The sequence below is a fragment of the Phyllostomus hastatus genome, unplaced genomic scaffold, assembly GCF_019186645.2.
Source record: "Phyllostomus hastatus isolate PE091 unplaced genomic scaffold, TTU_PhHast_1.1 phas_scaffold_78, whole genome shotgun sequence".
Classification (NCBI taxonomy): Eukaryota; Metazoa; Chordata; class Mammalia; order Chiroptera; family Phyllostomidae; genus Phyllostomus; species Phyllostomus hastatus.
The window spans coordinates 98,656,939-98,681,949 of NW_025334041.1; the positions used below are offsets into that span (position 1 = coordinate 98,656,939).

At 37.0% G+C, this 25,011-nt stretch overlaps 1 protein-coding gene across 3 annotated transcripts in view; it reads left to right on the forward strand.

The window, feature by feature from the left end:
* The first annotated feature begins 268 nt into the window (after nucleotides 1–268).
* The window catches only part of RTN4 (reticulon 4), an 80,093-nt gene continuing 55,350 nt past the window's right edge, over nucleotides 269–25,011 (forward strand). Inside the window, exons 1-2 of one of the 3 annotated variants that reach the window (XM_045828178.1) lie at nucleotides 269–1,035; nucleotides 24,471–24,527. In XM_045828178.1, coding sequence (XP_045684134.1) covers nucleotides 489–1,035; nucleotides 24,471–24,527 — 604 coding nt within the window. In that variant the 5' untranslated portion in view covers nucleotides 269–488. The remainder of the gene's footprint in view (nucleotides 1,036–24,470; nucleotides 24,528–25,011) is intronic. The other 2 variants (XM_045828179.1, XM_045828180.1) reach the window with 2 other exon arrangements.

A 25,011-nucleotide genomic window follows, 5' to 3' on the forward strand; every position in this document is an offset into this window, starting at 1 on the left:
GATTGCCAGTTCCAAACTCCGCCCACCGAACCCAACCCAGCTAGTAAGAGAGAGAAAGTGTAAAGAACCCCACCCACTTTCCTACCTTTTCTTTTCCATTGGGCCGGTTCGTTGTCCTTCGTCTCTGACCCATAGCCAATTGGCTCCCTCCCTCCCGCACTGCTGCCTGCTCCCGCACTGCTCCCTGCCTGCTGGGGGCGGGGTGGCGGGGCGTGAATCACGCCAAACTGGGCGGAGAGTCTCCTGGCCTCTCTCCTTCGCTCGTTTGGGCGGCGGCGGCAACTGGGGACGGGGCGGGTGGCGCATCACGGGTGCGGAGGCAGGAGCAGCAGTCTCATTGTTCCAGGAGCCGTCGCCTCTGCAGGTCCCTCGGCTTGTTCTGCCCTGCCCCTTTCGGTCCTCCCCACCCCCCACAACTGCCCGTGGCTCTAAGGAAAAGCGTTCCGGGCGGCAGCGGTAGCTGCAGCATCATCTCCGACCTGCCAGCCATGGAAGACATGGACCAGTCGTCTCTGGTCTCTTCGTCCTCGGACAACCCGCCCCGGCCTCAGCCCACGTTCAAGTACCAGTTCGTACGCGAGCCCGAAGAGGAGGAGGAAGAGGAGGAGGAAGAGGAGGAAGAAGATGAGGACGAGGACCTGGAGGAGCTAGAGGTCCTGGAGAGGAAGCCCGCCGCCGGGCTGTCCGCGGCCCCAGTGCCCACAGCCCCCGCCGCGCCCCTGCTGGACTTCGGCAATGACTTTGTGCCCCCGGCGCCCCGGGGACCCCTGCCAGCCTCTCCCCCGGCCGTCCCGGAGAGGCAGCCGTCTTGGGACACGAGCCCCGCGTCGTCCGCGCCATCCATACCCTCTGCTGCCGCAGTCTTGTCCTCCAAGCTCTCCGAGGACGACGAGCCTCCGGTCCGGCCTCCCCCTCCTCCCCCGACCAACGTGAGCCCCCAAGCCGAGCCCGCGTGGACCCCGCCAGCCCCGGCCCCCGCCGCACCCCCCTCCACTCCGGCCGCGCCCAAGCGCAGGGGCTCCTTAGGCTCAGTGGGTGAGTGCCTATCTCTTCTGCCTCGTGCAGTCGCTCGCGCCCCTCCCTCTTTTGTGTGCAGCCCCAGCTGCTCCGGCGGAGCCCCCCTTTCTGCCCCGAGGAGGCTTTGTCTGCGGACCTTGGGGTGAAGGCGCCCTCCCCCACCCTGATGGGAACCACGGGGAGCTGGGTGGGGAGGTGGTGGAAGCCCGGGCTTGTTTTTTGTCTGTCGGGGTATCGGGGAACACGTGCACCCGCCCGCTCCCAGGTTCTTCCCTCTTGTCTCCATTCCACTGCGTCCCTGAAGTTAGGCACCCACCCACCCCTAGTAGGATCTGGGCGTGTATCGAGGAACTCGGGTTGTAGATTCATTGGGCGGGCTTGGTTCTGGTGTGAAGATGGAAAGGCCTTGGCGCCTTAATCTTTTGTCTACCCGTCTGGGTTGCTCTTAGGGAAAAGGCGCAGTTTCGCTGGTAGTCTACTTGCCTACATTTAGCCCTGGCCCTCATCCTCACCCCCTCCCTGGTCTGCGTGGCCCTCAAGCATATCTCTTCCCCTCCTCTTGCCCTGGTGTGGAGCTGGCCCACTGGAAAACGTCCACACTGACCTAACTGCAGTGAAGGGAGAGCGCCTCCAGTGGTGTGGCGCGTGGAGAATTGGGAAGGAGAGAGTTCTGGCGACGTCCTGACACCGCCCAGCTTATCCGCACCAGCTAAACCGAGCCGGGGAAATGGGATCTGGGCATTGTGTTCCGAGGGAGCGCCGTTTTGCCAGGGCCTCAGCTACAGAGCAAGAGGAATTGCTGTTAATGTGGACAGGTTTAGGCTATTAATGCATAATAATTGAGGCAAAATGATTGATATTCTTAAAGAAGAGAAACCTGTGGATTCCTTTCCGGGAATAGGCTAACTATACTTGAGGCAGACTTACCATGAGACTTAATGAAATATTTTGAGACAGGTTTTCATATATTGAGTAAAGTATTTCTTGAAAGTTAAGTTGTAGATCGACTGAGACAATCTGCATAATCTGTAAATAGTCTTCATTCACGAGTAACTGATGGTACATGATTAGTTTTTAAGAACATCTTCGGAAATTATTTTAGATGATAAAAAATTCAGAGTTTAACTTATTAGGCAAATTATTAACTTATTAGACAAATTATTAACTTACTAACAAGTAGCTTCTTACTTTTGGGACAGAAAGTGTCCTGGTAACAGTGTCCCTTTCTCTATAAAAGTTCAAGAATCAGGTAGTGATTCGGAGCCTTGTAAAATTTTAGAAATGGTTTGTTTTCTAGAAAATCAGTCTGAAGTCACAGTTTTTTTCCATTCACTCCTGCTTGACAATGAGAAAGGAATTGTGATGTTTCATTTTAACATTGACATCCCCCAAAGCATGACTCAAAACACTATTTACTACACTAAATATATTAGAAGATGAGGATGTCTCAATCTTCCCTTTTCTCTGAATCAAAATCACATTTGAGAGAAACTAAGTTGAGGTAGAAAAATACAAAGTAATAAGAAATTTGCAGAAGGAAAATTTAATGATTAACAGAAAGCATACTAATTTGTCATCTTACATGCCTGAATGGGAACAAAGAGAAGAGTTTTTTCTTTGAACATTAGAGGTTCAAGATGACAGCATTCTTTTGGAATTTTGACTTTTGGAATGGTAGTGTAGAAGACAAAGAAGAGACAGTATTGTATTGTCTTCCTAGGGACTCTGTGTGGTTCCCTATTTCTGTACTGATACCTATCTGGAAACTTCAGTTCCTTTAATTTGATTATGGTCATGGACGTGTAAACCATTTAAATGAGTCTGGATTTCTTTTAATTGTTCATTCAGCTGATTATTGCTTATCTGCCAAGAGATAGGCACTGCTGGGTCATGAGGGTATAGCAGTAAGATACATGTGCTCCCCATAGGGGTAGTTGTAAGTACTGGGTTGGCCAAAAAATCTGTCTGTTTTTTTCCATAAATGACACATTTTTTTATTTTCAATAACTTTATCCAATAACTTTATTGATTTGGATATTTTGAGTATGTTGGCTATCTTTCACGTGGTATAACATTGATTGTTCTCAGTAATGTCTTGATTGGATCTTTATCAACCTCACTTGGTCCACCCTACTGTAGAGCATTGCCCAGCAAGAAATCTCCAGAACGAAACTTCTCAAACCACTTTTGACCAGTTCAATGAGTCATAGCACCTTCTCCACACACTGCACAAATCTCTTTTTGTGTTTCAGTTGTGTTTTTACTTTTCTTGAAGTAATAAAGCATAATATGCAGAAAGTGTTGCATATTTTCTTCCATCTTCAATATTAAAATTGCTACACAAAAACTCACCAGTTTTGGTATTTTTTAAATGTGTGCTGATATGACAGCTCTCACAATATAATCTAGCAAAATTGTTTCAAATGAAGTAAAAGACAAGTACTACTGGAGCCATCTTACAGAAAAAACAAATGAACTTTTTGGCCAGTCCAACACTTAAGTGAGGAACTCAGAATAGTGGTATTATGACGAAAATAAACAGGATAATGGTGTGGAAAATGACTGGGATGTGTGGGGTCCTTTATAAGGCCTTTCTGAGGAGGTAAGATTTGAATTGCAATAAAAAAATTTCCAAGCAACTCTTAGGAGGCAAAAGCCCTGAGGTAGGAATGAACTTTGTCTGTTTGAGAATCTAGTTAGAAGCACTAGTGAGAAAAACGAGGAAGGGGAGAGAGGTAGGCTTCACTTAGATCTCTAACAGTCCAGGGTAAAAAAGATTGGCTTTAAAAAAATGTTGTTTATGTTAGAAATATGTTCCTTAAATAACTGATTTTGAAGCAAAAATAAAGTTTTGAAGATTTAGAGGAATTGAGAGGGCTGATGGCAGAGTGTAAAGGTGAGGTGAGAAATGTGTGGAGCTTGGTTAGAAACAGACCAGCCTGATTGGAAGAGGGTTGATCCGTGACACTCGTATATTTAACGTTGTCGTCCACACTCGTTTTGAGTAAACTCTGATTTGCTGTTGTGCTCAGAGCATCCTCCTGGTAAGGCAGTAACTGGAGTGAGACCAAAGCCTCTCACTTGGTGACCATTTTTCACTCTGAGAAGAGTTGGCTTCAGGTTGTGGAGGTGGTTGGTTGACCTAGGCTTTGAGGAAATATGAGGGAAACTGAGTAGAAATTAGGTTGAGAGAAATGCAAACATCATTAACAGTTGCACTGAACTGCTCTCTGGCCGTATGCTAAAGCAGTATTAATCAAGATTGAAATGTGTGCTAGATCTGCATTCTGAAGGGTGTTGAATGTCCAATTAAGGAATTAGGGTTTTATCATCCTGCCTTTATTCGCTACAGTTGCTCTTGCTTTTGAAATTTATATTAGGAAACCAAAAGTGTTTTTATTCTTGTTTTCAAAATGTAGTTAATATATTATTTTTCAACCCTCTTCCAATTTACTATGTTAGGCATTGGGAAGCCATAGAAGATTATTGAACTGAGGCATGGATGACATCATGAAAACTGTTAAAAAGAGGGAATTGGTGACCATATTCTAGATAGGTTGGAAAGAAAACACTCTTTAGAAAGCTTTAGCAATAGTTCTGAGACAGATGAGTAGAGCCTGAACTACTTCATCACTAGTTCAGTGACAATGGAATAGAAGGGAAGCATGATTTTCTTGGGTTGTGAATTAGTATTTTTATCATTAGGTTACAAAGGGGCTTTATGAAAGAAGAATTGATAGGGCTTTGAGGCCGTGAATGTAAATGCAAAGAAAAGAATGTTGGTGCTTATTAAATCAATTTTAGAGACTGTCCAAAGTTGTTAATTGCAGTGGAAATTTGTATAGAGTTGGATATTGCAGTAAGTATAGGGTATTTTACGTCTTGGAGATGAAAAACTATTAGTCTTCATAAAGTCATGTATTATATGATCATTTATATTGGTATAGAAGCACATATTAGAAATATTAAAAGGTTTTGAGTGATAATATATTTTATAAGCTGCTTCTAAAGAAAGAGATGTCATGCTCTATTCCCCATCTTCCTTCCATTTTATCTAACATGATAACAAGGAATAGAACTGATGAATTTAGAGATTCTGAATAATTTCTTTTGTTAAGCCATTTTTTATTTTCTAACTAGGAACAAGTGGCACACTCCTTATGGATAAGATAAATTATTGCATATATTTCAGATTGGTTCCTAAGCAGCACAGTATCAAACTTACATGCCTTTTAGTATCTAGCAAACTCTTTTAAATCCCTTTTAAAATGATGTAATAAATATATGGAGTCTTTGGTAAATATATAATTACAGGTTATGTGGAAAAGTATTTAGGAAATATGCTGTATAAATAAACTTTTGCTTATATTAAGTGAAAGGTTTGCTATATTATATAAAACATTTCTAAAAAGGCTCATGTTATCTATTGTCCAAAAATTAGGTCTGTTTTATGTGTAGTCATTCATAATATACCTAAAAACAATTTACTTGAAAACCTACTGATGCAAGGCCCCAATTTATTTTTTAAAATGTTTATTTACTTTTAGACAGAGGGGAAGGGAGGGAGAAAGAGGGAGAGAAACATGAATGTGTGATTGCCTCTTATGTGCCCCCTACTGGGGGCCTGGCCCACAATCCAGGCATTTGTCCTGACTGGGTATCAAACCTGCAGTCCTTTGGTTTGCAGACAAGCGCTCAGTCCACTGGACCACACCAGCCAGGGCTCAAGGTCCCAATTTAAATGATACCTTTTAAAGGTATTTTGCTAGCCCAAGATACAAGTACCAACCAAATGGATATATTTCTTGACTTTTCTTTGCAACCTCCGATTAAGGAGAAGTGTTGCAGATACACTGTTCTTATAGTGCATTCTCTGAGACTTTTTGTCCTTATTTCCAGACATGATCCTAGAAGGTCCCCCTGAAGGTGATGATAGCACCAGGAGTGGGAACTGTAAGGGCAGAATCATAGTTCATCAGCAGTGTTTAAATGGGTTAATGTGACCTTCGTGGACATAGGCATGCAAGATGGTGAGACCCAGCTTTATTGAAGCTAAGGTCTTCTCAGGATTGATGGACTCATCATTCTTTTAAACTATAGAGGGGGAGTTGATAATGTCTCATTCTCATTTAAGCTGATGGGTTTTGGTTTCTTGGTGTGGTTATTGTTAATTTTTAAATTGCTTTCCTCATGTGTTCCTGTAACATTCTGTTTTTTACCTCATATATTGGTAATGGTATGTTTACTTATCTGTAGTCTCTACCAGACTGTATACTCCTTGAGTAAAGGGGCTCTATTATGTTTTTCCTTGAGGAAAAGGACTATATGATATTATATCTGCATTGCTGAGCAGAGATATGATATAGGCACTCAGATATTTGTTGAATAAATATAAAATTATAGATGACTGTGGATCTTCATATTCTGTTTAGTTCCAGAATTACTACAATATTTTCTGACAATAAAAATCCTAAGTCTTGCCCTGGCTGGTGTGGCTCAGTGGGTTGAGTGCCAGCCTGTGAATTGAAGGGTCGCTGGTTCGATTCCCAGTCAGGGCACATGCCTGGATTGTGGTCCAGGTGTCCAGTTGGTGGCGTGTGAGAGGCAACCTATCAGTGTATCTCTTGCATGTTGCTCTCTCTCTCCTTCCTTTCCCCTTTCTCTTAAAAGTATATAAATAAAATCTTTAAAGACTCCCCGTAGTAATAAAACTCTTCTTTAAAAAAATCCTAAGTCTTATGAATTAAAGCATGTATTTATTTAGATATATAAGATGAATATTATATATTTTTAGTCAGCCTTTTATTGATGATTAATTAGATTGTTTCTCAGCCTTTTTTTTGTTATAAATAATGTTGCAGTGAATACTCTTATATAAACAACTTTGGGAATATGTGCTCTTCTCTATTTGTTGTAATATAAATTCATCCAAGTAGAATTGCTGGTTCAAAGGGTATGTGAATTTAAAATGTTGATAGATGATGCCAAATTGTACTATAAAGAGTTGTTACAACCTGTGTTCCTACCAATAATATGTTACAGTACCTTTTCCCTTTTGCATTTGCCAATACAGTAGATCGATAAACCAGTAAATGGTTTAGCAACTTCTTAAAAAACTTATATTTCCCAGTATTTTTCTAATGGTCTTAGGTGCCATATTTTTTAGGTGCCAGTGCATTTTTCTGATCATACATAGCCTTGACGATTGACAGCTACTGCTACTCCCTCTCCCCTGCCCCCTCTGCTGTTCTTATAGATGCAGGAGCACTTGCTCAATTATAAGGAAATAGCCTTTGTCATGCATATGTCTTAAAAAAATTTTTCCCATGTATTTTTCTGGTATTTTTCTGATTTTATTTTGGCATTTAATTCTTTCTCCTGTAGTTAATTTTGTCTTAGAGAAGTAGTGATATAATTTTTTAAATGTGATTTCCCATTTGTTTCAACACTGTTTTCTTTACTACATATTTTGAAATGCCACTTTTGTTACATACTTGTATGGGTGAAATATTTTCTTCATTTTTTTTTGTTTTAATTGCTGTAACTTTTATTTATTTTAATTAATCTTTAAAATTTTTTTCAATTCCAGTTGGCATTCAGTATTATATTATTTCAGGTATATGGCATAGTGGTTAGACATTTATATAACTTATGAGGTGATCCCCCTAATAAGTTTAGTTCCTCTCTGATGACCATACATAGACTATAACTTTCAAGTAAAATACTAGCTAATAGGGCTTTTCTGCAATTATTTTCTTTGCCTTGTGCATGTATAAATTTCTATCTGATCTTTAAAGTTTATCTAGTCTCCTGTCCCTCTGTTGGAAGTAGAATGGGTTACATTACATTTAGGGATTAAATTAGGGAAGAATTATATATTTTTAGTATTGATAGTATGTTTTTTTCTACCAAGACATTGTTTTTATTAACATGTACTTAAAATAACTAATGTATAATTATGTGAAATGTGGGCTTTAAAACATAAATATTAAGTATTCTAGGCTGCTTAGTAGGAAACACTTGAAATACTGGGTTTTTGTTCCCCTCTTTTCAAGTGATTAGAGACTTAAAGATAAGTCCTCCTGCTTTTTCCTTTCTAAAATATTTTTGTTGCAAGATGAGAAGTAACATTCTTTATAGTACTGTAGTAGGGGCTGTAGTTGCTAAATACTGGATTAACTTTTTAGCTCTCCCTGAATCTTTTACTTAGGTGGACCTCCAGTTTTATTAAAAAACAGTATTTCTTTAGTGTCTTGTTCTTATTGATGAAATTATTATTTATAGCTAAGGAAGGCTTACAAAGTTTTGTTGTTTGTACAGATTTGGTGGCTGTCTGATTCCTTGGAAGTTCAATATTAATTAAGAAAAAGTTAACATAGTCTTCTTTGTTGTTGTGTTTTGTTTTTTAATACCAGGCTCAGGGCTGAGTATGGGGACAGACAGATGAGCAGGGATGGTACTTAGGAGAGGTGCGGGTAGTGGACCGAGGGCAAAACACAGGTCCCTAGTTGTAAAGACTTTCTGCTGTCTTAAAATCAGAGGAGTCTTGTGCTTGTACTGTAAGAACAATCACCTATTTACCGACCTGTCAGCCGCTTTTGTGAAAAGAGAAAAAAAAACTTTACTTGGGTTCCAGGCCTGCCTGCACATTTTTACTCTTTAACTTTACAGATTGACTTGTGAAGTTGACTAACTGAAAGGTGCCATTATTAAATTTATTAAATTTATTTATCTGTTGCATTTTGACAGCCTTGGGTGAAGCCGACCTAAAACATGAAAAAAAAAATTTAAGCTACTGCAGTTACTGTAGAGAAAAAAGGGAATTTACTTTCTGAAAATTCTGTTTCTTCTTTGTTCTAAGGAGGTTATTAAACATAGTTAAACCTATCATATAAATCCCTTTTATAAATAGCCTTTGGAACTTCTCAGTCTCAACTAATCAACATTATTAAAATTATACAAAGTTTTATTATACCAAGTTCTAATATTTTAATTTCGTTTAAAAATCAATTTTTATACAAAACAACTTGATAAAAACTTCGTTAGATGCTTTTTTTTTGCATAGGTGCATTATGAAAATTAGAAGATCAAGTGTTTCGTTGTTATGTGTTATAGGTCATCTATGGTCTACACACCATAGGTCTTCTCTAAGGATTAGGTCTGTGAGATACCACTTTTGAACAGGACAGGAACTACCACCTCCCAACATGCTTTCTCATTTACCCACTGTATTCCACCACACTTTCCCTAGTCCCTCTCACCAAAATTTTGTTAATGAAACATGTTGCAGGAACTATAGTTAAGCTTGGCATTGGTAGAATCAAACGTGTATATTTTAATGGTCTGCTAAAAGAATTGTGGGTAAAACTGTGGTTAAAATAGCTTCAGTATAATAGAATTCTAATACGTTTACATTGCCTTATCTCTTTTTTGGAGGCATTTAAAAATTATTTTTACTTTTTATGGAAAATTTGAAACATAAAAACCATAGTGAATGAAATCTGAGCCCCAACAATGAGCGATCCATGGCCACTCTTGCCAGTCCCCCACCTCATAAATACTTTGTTATGTGTCTTGCAAACTGTAAGTCCTCTTTTCCAAACATAACCACGGTATGCACTCTTGATCAGATACTTTCCCAACGTATGTAGCAATAATTAATATCATTAAATATCCAGCCATTGTTTATATTTCCTATTATGTAGTGGATGTCCCAACTGGTTTTTTTTTTTTAATCGTGGTTTTTTTTTTAATCAGACTTCAAATAAGGTCCACACATTACAATGGATTGGTTTATTTTTCAATAAGTTTATGGGTTCTCCCTTGCTTACTTGTGCACTTTCTGAAATTTGTTGAAGAATGCAAATATACTTTTTTCATTGTGATGCTTTTATTTTTTAGCTGATAGTCATTTAAATGTTTTTATTAAGATGTAACTTACATACAACAAAATGCACAGATCTTAAGTTTTGGAAATTCTGTTTTGACAAGCGCATCTACTCACTTAACCCACTCCCCTATCAATATACAGAACATTTTCATCATCCCAGAAAGATCCCTTGGGCCCTTAGCCATCAAGTTAATTCCATTCTTGTTCCGTCCTTCCTGCAGCCCCCCAATCTCAAGCAACTACTGTTCAGGTTGTTTTCACCATGTTGTGCCTTTTACACAGCATCATATGAATGGAATCATATAGTGTGTACTCTTGTGTCTGGCTTTTGCACCCAGTTATTTTTTTCACATTTTTCAGTGATGTTGCAGGTATTAGTAATTTGTTTCTTTATACTGCTGAGTAGTGTTCCAAGATAAGAATATACCACAATTTAATAATTCCTTCATTGTTAATGGGCATTTGGATTACTTATAATTTTTGGCTATTATGAACAATAGGATGCTATGAACATTCTTGTATGGGCCTTTTTTGTGGACATTTGTTTTCATTTCTCTTGGATAAAGAGGGTAGAATTGAGTAAGAGTAGAATTGCTGGTTCATGGAGTAGATGCCTTTATAAAAAATTGCCGAAGTGTTCTCCAGAGGGGTTCCGCATCTGCCAGCACTGTGTGGAATTAAGGTGGCTTCACATTCTCACCACCTTTGGACATGATCAGTCTTTCTAATTTTAGTGGGTGTATAGTTGTTTCTCATTGTGGTTTTAATTCACATCTCCCTAATGACTAATGAATTAGAGGACTTTTACACGTCTGTTGGCTACTTACATGTTTTGTTTTGTGAAGTGTCCAGGTAATTTGCCCATTCTTCCCTTGGGGTATGTGTTATTTTCTTACTGATTCATAGGAGTCTTTTGTCAGATCTATGTATTGTGAATATATTATCCTAATCTGTAGCTTACTTGTTAATTTTATCGATGGTTTCTTTTGATGAGTATAATTTCTGCTTTTGAAGAAGTCTTAATTGCCCTGGCTGGAGTAGCTCAGTGGATTGAGTGTGGGCTGTGAACCAGGCATTGCAGGTTCGATTCCTAGTCAGGGCACATGCCTAGGTTGCAGGCCATGGCCCCCAGCAACCACACATTGATGTTTCTCTTGCTCTCGCTCTCTCTCTCCCCCATCTCTAAAAGTAAATAAATAAAATCTTTAAAAAAAGTCTTAATTTATCAAGTTTTCCTTTTATGGTTCATGTTTAGTGTGCTAGACACCTTTGCCTATTCCACAGTTGTGAAAACACTATATTTTCTTGTAGAAGTTTTATAGTTTTAGCTTTTATGTTTAAATCTGTGATCCATCTTGAATGAATTTTTGTCTATGGGAGAGTTACAGATTCAGATTTACGTATTTTTTCCATATAGATATTCTGTGTCCCAACAGAATTTTTGTGGAAGAAATTTGTCTTTTCTCTATTGATTTGCTTTGGTGCCTTTGATGAAAATCGACCATATTAGTGTGTCTATTTAAACACACAGATGCTCCTTAACTTACGATGGTGGTTATTTTCCATAAACCCATGGTAAGTTGAAAATATCCCAAGTCAAAAGTGCATTTTGACACTTAAAAATTGGTATGAACTTTCTCTGGCATTATTCCATGTCCGTTTGTGTGGAATAATGGACACATAAGTGTGTCCAGCATTCAGTGTGGGAGTGGGTGGAAGAGTGGGATAATGAGGAATAGGTGGAGAAGAAGGAGAACAAAGATTAGCTCATTAAATGTGATTTTTTAAAATGCATTTAATACACTTAACCTACCAAACATCATTGCTTAACCCAGCAGAGTTTGTGGCTGATCTGAGAGATACAGATTCTTCTTAGATATTGTTACGTATATTGGATGCATAAGTTAAAACTCATGACTAGCTGCGCATTTGTACATGACTAATGTTAAGCCACAATGTGTAAGCTGTCAGTTTGGTTGTAACATGTGTTTCCTAAGGGTGCATGACACTTGATAGTAAATTGTCTCTGAGAGATACCACCTTGAGCATAGCAGTATTGTTTGTAATGACTGTTACAAATGTCTTACAAAGTCAACTATTGAAGATTCTGATTAAATAATGTTAAAGATATTTTGGGGGTTGTATTTTTTTAGCAATATCCATGTTTCTGTTATTTGAAAAGTTTTATTTGTGTTTAGTAATTTCTAAATTGCAACTGTAAGTAAATAAAAAGTCTTGCATTTTATTATATAAATAATGCAAATTTGCAGTATTTTACTTTTTTTTTCACATTTCAGCACATACTGGTAATGTATGTCTCTCTCAAATACACGCAACCTATGTTGTAGTTTTTTTGACTGCAGCCTTGCAGGGTTGACCTAGCCTACTGTAAACACGCTGAGAACACATACTTTGCCTGCCTACAGTTGGGCAAAATCATCTAACAGTGAACATACTGTAGAGCATCAGTTGTTTACCCTCCTGACCTGGGAGCTGTGGCTCGCTGCGGTGTGCTGCCCCTGCCTGGAGTCACCAGAGAATTGTACTGCACATCGCTAGCCTGGGGAAAGACTTAAATTTCAAAGTATGGTTTCTACTGAATGCGTATTACTTTCTGTAATGTCGAACCATTGTGAGTTAAGGATGTCTGTATCTGTTTTGTTCTGTTAATCTATTTGTCTATCCTTATGCCAATGCCAGACTCTTTTAATTGCTATTACTTTACATAAGTCTTAAAATCAAGTAGCCTGAGTACACCAAGTTTTATATATATTTTTTTTTTCAAAATTATTTTGCTCTTTTTATGCCCTTTGTATTTCCATATACACTTTAGGACTAACTTGTTCATTTCCACAGACTGCTCACGGAATTTGATTGGGATTGTTATTGAGTCTAAAGATTAATATGGGGAGAATTGACATCTTAAGGTTTGAAATTTTACCCTACAACAAACTAACAAATTCGCCTTGCATAGTTTCATGGATATTGGCAGAAGACACAGATGCCTGAGTAAGAGCTCACAGCAGTGATCATAGCTAGAATATCAGCATTTTCTTGCACAGGTTCCCTGGGCCCCATTTCACATAGGGCAACACTGAGAGGGCCAAGTGATGCTTGCACTTGTGTGAGTGGTGTTACAGGAGAGCAGCCTTGGGCTTAGAGAAAAGCCACATTTCACTACCTAATAAGCATGTCTGCCTTATTATTGCTCAAGAGGAGGACACTGTCTCTGCCTCCAAGGCTGTTTGAAGTCTCCCAATCCATGAACATGAGATATATATTATATATATAAAATGCTTAGGTCTTTTTCAGTTTCTCTCAGCAGTGTTTTGTAGTTTTCAGTGTAGAGCTTTTGTATTTCTATTGTTAAATTTATTTCTAAGTATTTTATATTCTTTGTTGCTATTGTAGATGATAGTTAAAATATTTTATTTTTCATTTGTTAGTTGCTGGTAAATAAAAACACAATGGTTTTTGTATACTGTTCTTGTAACAACCCTGCATTTTTCCTAAACTCACTTAGTAGCTCTAGTAGGGTTAAGTAGGCTTTTTTTAACCATAGAATTTTTTTAACTACATAGTGCTATTGTTTGAAAGTTAACATTGTTTTACTTTCTCCCTTCTGATCGTTATGCTGTAAATGTGGTAAGAAGGCAAGTACAGTAAAATATGTAAAAAATTCTTTGCTTTATTCTGCCTTGCGAAGGAATGTGGCTAGGCTTTCATTATTATTTTTTTCTAGATATCCTGACCTATAGGTTGATAGTTTCCTTCTATTTTGTTTGTTGAGAATTCTTATGAAATAGTATTGAATTTTAACAGATGCCTTTGGTATCTATTGAGACAATTATATGACTTTTTCAGGCTGTTAATATGATAAATTTCATTGTTTGATGAAATTGTCATTTTGAATGTTGAACCAATCTCATATTCCTGGAATTAAACCCTTTTGGTAATGAATATGCTTTTTATGAATTGCTAGATTCAATTTGCTAATATATTGTAAAAGATTTTTACATGTATATGTAAGGGGTACTTTTCTGTAAATTAATTTTCTTGTAATATACTTTCCTGGTTTTGGTACTAATATATAAATTTGTAAAATGTTTTTGGAAGTGTTGGCTCTTCCTCTATTTTTGTTAATGAGTTTGTATAATCATCCTTAGATTTTATAGAATTTACTAGTGAAGCCATCTGGGCTTGGAGTTTTCTTTATGGAGATGGTTTTAGGTTACAAATATACTTTCTTTAAGTAATATAGGGCTATTTAGATTTTCTATTTCTTCTTTGCCAGTTTTGGAAATGTATGCCTTTCAAGGAATTTGTCTATTTCAAGTTGATGAGTAGACATCAAGGAATTTGTCCCTCACCTAAGGTGTCTAATTTATCAACATAAAGTTGTTCATAATATTCTCTTATGCTTTTAAGATCTGTAGTGATAGTCCCTCCCTTATTTCCATTACTTGTTTTTATCTCTTTTTTCTTGTTAATTTTATGGATTATCACTTCTACTGATTTCTTCATTTTTGGTTTCATTTATTTTTCTCTGTTGTTTGCTTAACATTGGTGGGTTTAACTTGCTTTTTTTTCTAGTTTCATAAGATATATGTTCTTTGAATTTCATCCTTCTAAAAGCATTTAGAGCTATAAATTTCTGTCTAAGCTTGCTTTGGCTGTATCCCACAAAGTTCCATTATCATTTAATTTAAAATATACTTTTCCCCGTGATATATATCCTGTGGCCCATGGATTATTTAAAATTTTATAGTTTAATTTCCAAACATTTGGGGGCTTTTCAGGTATTTTTGTTTTATGGACTTCAATTTAATTCATGTGGTCAAAGAACATACACTGATGTCAGGCTTTTTAAGTTTGAGACTTGTTTTACAGCCCAGGAAATGATTATCCTGGTGAAAGTTTCATGTGTACTCAAGAAGCATGTGTGTTCTGTTGTTTGTAGTGTTCTGTAAAAGTCAGCTTAGTTCATTGATAGTGCTATCTAAATCATCCGTGTCCTTCCTGATTACATGCATAGGTGTGTTGTCCATCAGTTCATTGAGACTTGAGTGTTAAGATTTTAAAATAAAAGTTACAGATTTGTCTGTCTCTCTTTAGTTGCTTCATGTGTTTCCTCTATGCCTTTCCCATACACCTTTAAGTGTCGCTATGTATGTATTTAGTATCATGTCTAGTTACTCCTTTGTTGTTACCAAATGCCCCTCTTTATCTCTGACAATCTCTAGGTAACACTCCTTGTCTTTGAAGCACTTGGCTTGACATTAATACAGCCACTCCAGATTTCGTAGGATAAGTGCTTGGATGATACATCCTTTTAGATTCTTTTTAACTTAGTTGTGTTCTTACATTTACTGTGTGTGTCCTGTAAATGGCACGTGGTAAGGTTTTTATCTAGTCTGAAAACCTCTGCCTTTTAATTGGGGTCATTTACATTCATTGTAATTATTAGTATGGTTCATTTAGGTCTTTCTCTTTGTCCCACCTGTTGTTTGTTTTATGCTTCCATGTATTTCTTCCATCTTTTGTGCTTTTATTGCCCAGATTTTTCAGGGAAAAGTAAGGGTGCACATTATACATAGGTATAATGGTTACATACCATGGGTATAAGATAACCCTGTGTATAACGTGCACAAAAACTTAGGTGTGTATTATACTCGGCAAAATACGGTACATTATTTTCTTTCTACAAATATTATTGTATGTTGTAATGATTTGAGCTTCAAAAATCTGTTATTCTTTTAAAGAAATTAAGAAATGAGAATATTTTGTCTACTAACATATTTACCTTTCTACCATTATCATTCCTTCGTGAAGACCTAGATTTTTATCTGATGTCATTTTCCTTCAGTCTAAAGAGCTTTATTTAAAGTTTCTTGTAGTGCAGGTCCCTTGGTGGTAATTTCTTTCAGGTTTTGTTTTCATAGTTTGTTTATCTGATAATACCATTGTTGTCTTTATTTTCAACAATACTTTTGATGAATACAGTCAGTCTTGTTATTTATGGAAGTTATGTTTTATAAAGTCACAGAAATCTCGGAGTTAGCAAATATTGAATCATTGCTTCTGGGGGAATTACAGGGTTAGGTTCATGATGACGTCTAGCCATGGCATTTTTGTTAACCAGTCTATATATAACTTTGTTTTACATGTGTTTAAGACATATCATTTACTGTACATTGTTGACTCATTAACATTGAACTTACAGCCAACAGCATTGTAACTCATGTCTGAATGAAGTCTGTCAAACACGTGTACTTTGTAAAGTGCATCACAACCTTTTTGTGGTTAAGGACACTAGACAGATCTTCAGCTCTGTGTTTAGAAGCCAATTTAAACAGCCAAATCACTAACAAAAGCCACAAAAATGTGAAAAGCTGTGGCACTAAATAAGCTGAGAGGAGAACCTCTGTTTATATTCTGAGAGCTGAAGCAAGGAGAGGCAGGGCTTCCATTTTTGACCTTACCTGGGAAATGCGCGTTGGGTGACTGGAGTATTTTGCTGCTCTGAGCATGTGTGCTGCTGTGAGTATTGATTTTGGGATTGCCATTTTAGCCGGGAACAAATTTGCAAATAGGGAATCAGTGCATCATAATGATTGTATATAATTTTAGGTCATTGATTTTTTTCATCATTTTAAAGATGTCAGTTATCTTTTGTATTACCATATTTTGCCATGTATTATGTGCACCTTTTTGCCCAGACTTTTCAGGGAAAAGTAAGGGTGCACATTATACATGGGTATAATGGTTACATACCATGGGTATAAGATAACCCTGTGTATAATGTGCACAAAAACTTAGGTGTGTATTATACGCAGCAAAATATGGTACATTATTTTCAATGAGAAGTCAGGTCATTCTTATTGCTGTCCCCTTGCCCTTTCCCTATTTCAAAGATTTTTCTTTATCTTTGGTTTTCAACAATTTGACCTCTACAGTGTATTTCTTTGTGGTTTATATTTATTCTGCGTCTGGGATCTGTAAGTTGGTATTTTCCATTACAATTGGCAAGTTTTAGTCCATTATATCTTTATTCCGTGTGTGTGTGTGTGTGTGTGTGTGTGTGTGTGTGTGTGTCACTGTTGCCTTTTGGGCGACTCCAATACATATACTTTAAATGCTTCGTTATCTCAGGCCACTGAGGCTCTGTCTTTCTTCCCCTCCCCGCTGCTGTGAGACAGTTTGGATAGTTGTTTTTGTTGCTTCTTTCAGCTTATTCATCCCTTTGCACTGTCCAATCTGCTCTTCAATCAATTTCATGAAGTTTTCTTTTACTTAATGTAATTTTCAGTTATAGAATCTCATTTGGTTCTTTTTTCTAGTCTATATTTCTCTATTAAGAATCTCTGTTCATTATGTCCATCTTTTACTGTACATCTTTAGGAATATCTCAATAGCTATTTTAATTTCCATTTTAATGTTTGCTAATCCAAAATCCACATTATATCTGTGTTTGTTTATATTGACTTTTTCTTATATATTTTGTATTTTCTTTTTATGTGCAGTAATTTTTATTTTATACTGATTGTCATGGGTATGGTGTTTTGTTCTGTCAGGCAGTAAATTTTCTGGTAAATCATCTTGATCTTTTCAAGTCTTGATTTTAATGTTAGGGTGGGTTGAGTAGTTAGGAGTCTGCTGACTTTTTCTGTAAGGGTTGAGCAGTAAATATTTTAGGCTTGTGGGTTATGTAGTTTCTGTCTTAACTACTCACCTTAGTGCATGAGTGAATGGACAGGCCTATCTTCCAACACAGCTTTATTAGCCCATGAGCTGTATCTTGTTGATTCTTGGTTTTAGAGTATTCCTTACTTCTGGGTTAAAGTAGTCCCATTCTTAAGGTGTTCCTTTTCTGGGACTTAACTTTTATATTGGGGTGTTCAGTAAGATCTCCCCACCCCAGCTGGTTAAAATTAGGTTAGGTCTTCCAGCACAGTCTGACCTTCAGAATATCCGTTCAGCTCAGAACTCTATTGTAGTTTTCTCTATTGTATTTCTCTCCTAGACCTTGCTGAGCCTTCTGGTGTATTTAAAGGGAAGAGCCAAATACTTAAATGGAACCTATATCCAGATTTATGGGGCTTCTTTCTTCAGCTGTTCTTTGAACATTACCCTGCCCACAAATTTCAGACAACCCAGCAGCCTCTCAGCTTAGCAAGAGCACAGTATTCTTGGGTTCTGTTCTTAGGTTCTTCTTCCTTATGCTGTTGACCAGAAAGTGCCTCCAGGCAGAAGGCCAGAGCACTCACCTGGTGTGCTTCCTTCTCCTCAGGAATTACGCTCCTTCCTGTACTGCCTGTTGTCCAGTGTTTCAAGACAGTCGCTTCATGTATTTTGCTCACTTCCATAGTTTATGTTGGATGGATTGGTCCCATATAATTACTCATAGCTAGAAGCAGAAGTTCTCTATGGTTTTAACGTGCAGTTTGTTTTCCTTGTTTTATAAATTAGATATGGTTTTACTGACCAGTTATACATTTGGTTGATAAAAAGCCTTTTTTGAAATGAATATGTCAAGGAAAATACTGTTATAAGACTGCGTAGGCAGCCCTGGCCAGGTGGCTCAGTTAGTTGGAGTGTCATCCTGTACAACAAAAGGTTGTGGGTTCAATCCTGATCAGGGCACATAAACTAGGTTTCGTGTTTGAACCCCAGTTGGGGTGTGGTATAAAGGAGGTAACCGATCAATGTTTTGTTTTCACATTGATCTTTCTCCCTCTCTTTCTCTCTCTCCCTCTCTCTCTTTCTCTCTCTCTCGGATTTAAAAGTGTGTGTGGACATTGGTGAGCTTGTAATAGTGTATGTGTATATATATATATTTTAATTGACAGTAATAAATTAAAAACTGCTGTACCTCTTTTACTTTTTTAAAAAGTGATTTACTTAACAAAAAGAGAAATCTCTTTAGTGAACTTTAATTTTGAAACCGATCCTTAAAAGGACTCATGGACATGGACAAAGGTATGGCGATTGCAGGGGTTAGGGAGTATAAAGGGACTGAATGGTAATGGGAAAAAATACAATAAAAAAATAAAGTGTATAAGGAAAAACAAGAAAGAAAAGAAACTGATCCTTGTGTGACGGAAGTAAATAGCCTTTAAAGTATGTAGCCCTGCTGCAGTTAATCTAAATTTACATTGTAGGTTTAGGCTTAAGCTAAGGTTAGGGCCTACACGAGCATGAGTAAGTAGATAATTTGGAAAAAGTTGATTTGTGAATGGTACTCACATTTCATACAGTCATTATAAGTAGTTTAGTGATTCTGTTCTTGTTACTGAGGGTGATGAGGAAATAAATGTGTATCTGATTATAGTGAAAAAGTTAAATTATAATTTCTTAATTTTGTCATGAACTAGGAATTATAATTTCCTCGCTTTGTGACTTGAATAAGCTACTTAATTCTCTGAGCTTAAATAATTGGAAATGTGGTAGAAGATTAACAAGAATAAGGTAAGGGTGAGCATGTTTTAGAAAGAAAGTTAGTAAGGCTGAATGTGGTGAACTTTAGCGTTACTGGATTTCAACATTCAGATGTGCAGGAAGAGGAAGCATGAGCTTGGTTAGGAAGAATCGGGTTTGATTGGCATAGGTGGCCTGGGAGGTGTTGTTGCGGTAAGTTTAGACAGTTAAGTTGGGGCCATATGGTGCAGGGCCTTATTTACCTGACTGAAGGTTTTACATATAATTCATTGAATAACTGAAAGTCTTTAAATGTTTTTTGAGCAAGAGAATGTATAGAATTGTGGTTTTTTTTTTTTTTTTAGAAATATAAATTGATGGCAGTAGACCAGAGAGACTTAATAGTAAAATTCTGGCTTTCCTTTTGCCTATTAGTGAAAACCTTATTTTTCTTTTTTTAAACATGCCACTATGTTTTTACTTAGTATTGGTATAATTAAGCCCTTAATATTTTTTACCTTTTTCTGGCTGCCCATTTTAATAGCACAACTGAGGTTAATGATCAAAGTTTTAATTGTATTCAATAATTAGAATTTGGCAAATGAGTAGATCATAAAAAGAGGGAGAGTTGTTATAGAAAGAGGGAGAATGTTATTCTTTTACTAATTATAGTAGCCCTGATTATAAGATACTTTTATTCACCTGTGAAAATCAGTATTTTTTCAAAAAATGTTCTAGCCTTAGAATTTGATAGCTACATATAAGTACTGATCAAAATTTTCTTTGAACACTTTTAATTTTATTAGTCACTTTTAATTTCTAAATTTATACAAAGTCTAAGAAAAGAAGTATTGCAGTGGTAAAGAAAAGAGTATGTATGGGAGGGAAGTGGGGAGGGCTGGCGGGGGGCTGGACTGGGAGTAAAAAGGAGAAAACTATATTTGAACAATGATTAGAACAAGGAGAAAACTATATTTGAACAAGAAAAGAGTATGTAAACTCTCTGGATTCAAATCTCAGATCCATCACTTTCAATTTTGTGACTCTGGGCAAGTTACTTAGCCTTTTTATGCCTCCCTCTCCTCATCTGTGAAAAGAGGATAACAGTAGTGCCTACTTGATAGGATGGTTTTGAGTATCATAAGACTGTCTGAATTACCTGTGCTTGGCCAGCATTAGTGTCTATATAAATGTATTATATTTGTGAAGTAGAAGCAATTAATCAGTAGAACATTTCAGATAATTACAGAATATTTGCTGGTTGACAATTATCTTGTTTCCGGAGGTCAAACTGGAGGAGCTGAGGAAATAAGAATTTGCAACAGTTGCAAAATCTTATTCAGAAAGCATATGACCCTTGGGAGTTAGAGCTGTTTAAATCCTGGCTGGCCCCGCCTCCTACCTCTATGACTCAGGGCAGGGCAAGTTGCTTCTTTTTCTTTCTCTTGCCCCTCCCACACAACATTTTGAGGTTTATACTGTTGTTATCTTTATTTTATAAATGAGGAAATGAGGCACAGAAAGGCTAAGTAATAAGTTTCTCATGATTGCACAGTTGTAAGTGCTTTGGACCCAAGCAATTTGCTTTCTGGATCAAGTGGTTGCTTTAGCAGTAGTCTGAGTAACTGTCCTCTTCTTGAAGGCCAAAAAGCAGTGACCTCTTCTGGATCTTTTTGGGAGTGCTTTTAGGAATGCAGCATTTGTTTTGTGGTTAATTTTGGATTGAATCTCACTTTTCAAAATGTGAAGATTTTTCCTCTTCTTTTTCTTCTTTTTTTAAAATTCAGTGAATATTGGAAATAACAATTTGTAAACTTTTTCACCTGGTCAGGTGCCAGGAATATTTTGAGTTGCCCAAAAAGTCCATTGTTTTTTCCATAAAATAAAAGACACATTTTTTATTTTCACCAATAACTTTAATGATTTGGATATTTTGAGTATGTAGGCTATCTTCCACATGATATAAACTTGATTGTTCTCCATATCTCGATTTGTTCGTTATCAACTTCAACTGATCCACCCAACCGTGGAGCATCATCCAGCGAGAAATCTTCACCACGAAACCTCACAAACCACTTTTGACACATTTGATCAGTCACAGAACCTTCTCCATACACTGCATGAATCTTTTTTGCATTTTAGTTGTGTTTTTACCTTTCTTGAAATAATAAAGCATAATATACTGAAAATGTGTGTTTTCTTCCATCTTCAATATTAGAATGTCTACACAAAAATTTACCAATTTCGATGTTTTTTTAAATATGTGCTGATATGACAGCTGTCACAATATAATCTAACAAAATGTGTTAAAGACAAAGAATGAAGTTAAAGACAACTAAGCAGTAGTAGAGCCATCTTACAGAAAAAACACAAATGAACTTTTTGGCCAACCCAATAGTTTTCACTGTTAGAGAGACTTTGTATTACATAGGAGTAAAGATACATTTAAAATTACATTAAATTTTTGATATGATTTTAGATTTAATTTGTTTTCCATTTAATTTTAACAGTAACATGTTTCTAGTTCACTTTCCAAGTAGACTGGCCTCTTAATTAGTGGCTTTAAGTCTAAGACAACCATTTCAGAATCTGTTGCCTTTATTTAGATGCGGCAGCTGTGTGATTATTTGGATCTGTTCTTTGACCCTCAAACCTCAGTTTTATACAATACAAGATTAGAATTCATTATAACTGAAAGGAATTTTTATATTTTCTCATTTTGTAAATAAGAAACTAAATTAACTAAGGTCACATAGCAAGTCATCTTTAAAAAGTGTACATACACATGTACATTTTACAAAATCTCATAAGGCATTATGTCTTATTGGTTTGGATGAGTATCCCATCCAGCCTATTGTTCTAGGTTATTGGAGACCCTTATAATATCTGGGGTTTCCTCTTACCACCTCATCTAAGAATCCTTTAGGTATGACATTATGCCTGGTATGGATTTATACAAAATTTGCAAGACGTTGTGAATTTAACTCTCCTCTTCATCAAGAGAACTAGAATACCCTTGGAAGTCAAGTCCATGTTCATGATAGCCACATCTCTTTGATTTTTTTTCTATTGATCAGCCGTGTCTAGCTTCTCCTTCCACATAGAAGTCTCCAAATTTATTATGTTTTCTCCACTAAAGGAATACCTTCCTGTCACCTCTCAGGCTATTTCAAATTACCTTTTTGCTAGAGGTCTTTCCCTAGTATAAACTGTAGAAGATCTTTAGCTCAGGATCTCCCAGCTGCAGGTACAAAATGACATTGTAAAGGTTGATATACCAATATACAGGGTGAGGCAGAAGTAGGCTTACAGTTTTACAGTTGTTTATGTGGAAAATAATACAGTAATTAATAATAATACAAGAATAAACTGTGTTGTGTACTCACAACTATGTAAACCTAGTTTTCCCCCACTCTGTATAGTGTGTTACTTGGCTTGGGCTGCCATACCAAAATACCAAGGATTCGGTTGCTTTAACAACAGAAATTTATTTTTCACAGTTGTTGAGGCTGAGGAGTCTAAGATCTAGGTGCCAGCTAGGTAGGCTTCATTCTGAGGCCTGTTCTCTTGGATTACAGGTGGCTGCCCTTTCACTGTGTGTGTACATGATGTTCGTACACATGAGTGTGCAGAAGAATGGGAGAGACACAAAGGGAAAGCGGGAAGGGTATTGTCACATAGGCATGAGAAAGCTCTCTGATGTCTTCTATAAGGCCACTAACCCCATCCTACCATGGCCCTGCCCTCATGACCTCATGTAACCCTAGTTACCTCCCAAAGGCCCTTTTTCCAGATACCATCACGTTGAGGTTACTTCAACAAAATTTGGGGGACACAAGTACTGAGTTCATAATGTGTTGCATATAGTATGGTTAAGAAAATGGGCACTGGAGTTGACTTGTGTGTGAGTCTCACTAGTTGTGTATTGAGTTCCTTAACTTGTGTCACTCTTTTTTTTTTTTAATCTGTTAAATGGGGCACATTAACAATAAACAACACTTGTAGCAGTAGGGTTCTAAGAAGTAAAAGGAGTCCTTGCATTGTAAAGCACTTAGAATGACAAGGAGCCCTCAATGTTAATTTTAAACAAAACAAGGCTGGTGGTGATAATGATCTTCGTAATGATAATTAGTATTTTCTTTGTAATTTGGACAGTGGTGTATGGGTTGATGTTTTCAAAGAATACCATACTTTTCGACCATAAGACACACCCAGATTTTAGAGGAGGAAAATGGGAAAAAAATTTTGAAACACAAAATGTGAAATATTTAATAACATAATATTATACCAATGTAAATGTAAAAAGAACTCAACAGCAGCATTAACAACCATTATTCCTCCCAAATTGGTCGGGGTCGGGTGCGTGGGCGCGTCTTATAGTCTGAAAAATACGGTAGTATACAATGACTCTTATAATCTTTTTTTTTTTTTTTTTTTAAGGGTAGACAGTCTGGAGTAAGAAAATGTATTATTCTCTGAAAGTTCTTTTGAACTGAACATATGCCAATAAAAAAAGGTTAAGCAAGTATAGTTATTAATTTTATTCAAATGCATCTTTAAAATTTTGGCTTAATTAGGACATGATAATTTAATTATATAACAATATGAGTAAAAGCTTTGGATGTGGTATGTTAAATGAGAAGAATGGTATCTCATATCCATTTTGATTCATGAAGTTTCTTTAACATAAACATGTTATTTATTGCCCCTTGAAAAATGATAAGTTCCATGGATGTCATTTAATCAGCTTTATAATATATATGGTAATTTAATCTGATTTTTAAAGATTTTATTTTTAGAAAGAGGGGAAGGGAGGTAGAGAAACATCAATGTGTGGTTGCCTCTTGCACGCCCCCAATACTGGGGGCCTGGCTCGCAACCCAGGCATGTGCCCTGACTGGGAATAGAATCAGTGACCCTTTGGTTCGCAGGTCAGTGCTCAATCCATTGGGCCACACCAGCCAGGGCATGAATTAATGGTATTACTAATGCTACTCCTTTTTCCTTTCCATCTTGGCTGTTTCTCTGTAGGCAAAGTTTTGTGTTAACTCATTACAAACTGAACCCTTGCTTGCTCCTCTATTCTTTAGTCTCCTTAGAACTCTGTCCTGATTTCTGCTGAGGTTATATTCTATTTGTTTTTCAGATGAGACACTTTTTGCTCTTCCTGCTGCATCTGAGCCTGTGATACAGTCCTCTGCAGGCAAGTTCTTTCTGCTAGCCTTTTATCCTCTGTGTATTCTAACTTGAACTCTTTAGTTTTTTTAACTCTGTACAGAGTAGTTTAAATTTACTAAAAAAGTAGCATGGTTCCAATAATGTCTATTGAAAAAGTTGAAATTGCACTTTATATGCTATGTCTAAGGGAGAAATGGGCAGAACTTGATTAATAATTGGAAATATGTAAGGAATTCTTGGACCCTTGACTGACATTTACATAGTGACTGTTCCATTTCTCCAAATAAAATTTATTCGCTCTTACAGCTGAAAGGCTTTTATGTGACTGAATGTCACTGTGTGGCCTTTAATTCTCCAATACCCTTTCTTTTCTATACTGTCAAACTGTCTTCTGGAATCCTCTTTTTTCCCCTTTAAAATGAGTTAAAAGTAGCTTTTTCAGTGATTATACTTGAGGTTTTTCTCAAAAACTTGATTTATGTCTTTGCATAGCATATAATTCTGTAGCC